Source organism: Rana temporaria, unplaced genomic scaffold, assembly GCF_905171775.1.
Source record: "Rana temporaria unplaced genomic scaffold, aRanTem1.1, whole genome shotgun sequence".
In the NCBI taxonomy this organism is placed as follows: domain Eukaryota; kingdom Metazoa; phylum Chordata; class Amphibia; order Anura; family Ranidae; genus Rana; species Rana temporaria.
Genome location: NW_024404550.1, coordinates 8,365 through 10,000, shown reverse-complemented (window position 1 = coordinate 10,000; position 1,636 = coordinate 8,365). Strand labels below are relative to the sequence as shown.

Genomic DNA, 1,636 nt, shown 5'->3' with positions numbered 1-1,636 from the left:
AAATATGTGGAGGAGCTGAAGGTTGGAGTGACCAAACGTCAGCCTGGAAACCTTCATGACTTGGAGAGGAGAAAATCCCTCCTGAGATGTGAGAACCTGGAGGCCAACTCCAAGAAACGTCTGACCTCTGTAACCCCCGACAAGGAACCTCCCCCAACTACTAAGGAACCTTCCCCCAACTACTAAGGAACCTTCCCCCAACTACTAAGGAACCTTCCCCCAACTACTAAGGAACCTTCCCCCAACTACTAAGGAACCTTCCCCCAACTACTAAGGAACCTCCCCCCCAACTACTAAGGGACCTCCCCCCCAACTACTAAGGGACCTCCCCCCCAACTACTAAGGGACCTCCCCCCAACTACTAAGGGACCTCCCCCCAACTACTAAGGGACCTCCCCCCAACTACTAAGGGACCTCCCCCCAACTACTAAGGGACCTTCCCCCAACTACTAAGGAACCTCCCCCCAACTACTAAGGAACCTTCCCCCAACTACTAAGGAACCTTCCCCCAACTACTAAGGAACCTTCCCCCAACTACTAAGGAACCTTCCCCCAACTACTAAGGAACCTCCCCCAACTACTAAGGAACCTTCCCCCAACTACTAAGGAACCTTCCCCCAACTACTAAGGAACCTTCCCCCAACTACTAAGGAACCTCCCCCAACTACTAAGGAACCTCCCCCAACTACTAAGGAACCTCCCCCAACTACTAAGGAACCTTCCCCCAACTCCAAGAAACGTCCGACCTCTGATCGCCAACAAGGTATTCTCCACCAATCACAAGTCATGTTCTGTGAGGGGTTCACATACTTATTCCACTCATTAAAATGAAAATCAATTTAAAACTTTATGAAATGTGTTTTTCTGGATATTTTTGCTGTTCTAATAAAACCGACCAATAAAATTACAGAGACCGATCGTTTCTTTGTCACAGAATCTGCCGCCGATCATGCGCGTCAAGGGCTTCGAATTCAAAGATCTTCATAGAATAGCGGAGGAGGAAGCGGCGTCCTTACCGTGTTTGGGCGGGCACTGAAAATACTGGACTCCGCCCACACTTCCATCATTCTTTCCTTCGGATTCGTCAATTTCAATGCCAGCCCATTGCCCGGTGGCAAACTGGGTGGAGCCACAGAACCTCAGAGTGCCGACCTATAGGAGGAGAGTGACAGCGCCAAGGTGAGGATTTCCCGAGCTCATTAATAAACAGATCTTATTTTTTCTAATTGTTGCTTTTATTCCAAATCAGAATATGAAAAAATAAATAAAAAATAAACAGCAAACTCTGCGAGTTCATCCAATAGCAGCGTGGGTGTATTACCCCCCAAATCCCAACAGAATTCATAAAGAGAGAGGAAGGGAGGAGATTACATTTACTGGTTTTACATTACTTCAGTTACTTCCTGGTTTCTGGCCTAGGCCACAATGATGTCATACATACCAGGAAGGGGAGGGGTTTTCTCAGCTAAGCACACCCTCCTGCCTGCATGCCTGAGCTAAGGGCAGATGGATTCCAGGATACTCGTGCACATGGGAGGAGTATTGGGAAGAGCCTGTGATCCTCAAGCACATGGGAGGAGCCTGTGCTAATCATGCACATGGGAGGAGCCTGTGCTACTCATGCACATGGGAGGAG

General features: G+C 48.7%; 1 protein-coding gene across 1 annotated transcript in view; it reads right to left on the bottom strand.

The window, feature by feature from the left end:
• Window positions 1-1,152, bottom strand: part of LOC120922178 (CAP-Gly domain-containing linker protein 4-like) — a gene marked incomplete at its 5' end in the record, with an annotated part of 62,425 nt that extends 61,273 nt beyond the window's left edge. The window contains one exon of the mRNA XM_040334648.1: window positions 1,017-1,152. Within this exon, the coding sequence (XP_040190582.1) occupies window positions 1,017-1,152 (136 nt within the window). The remainder of the gene's footprint in view (window positions 1-1,016) is intronic.
• Between the last annotated feature and the right edge of the window lie 484 nt (window positions 1,153-1,636).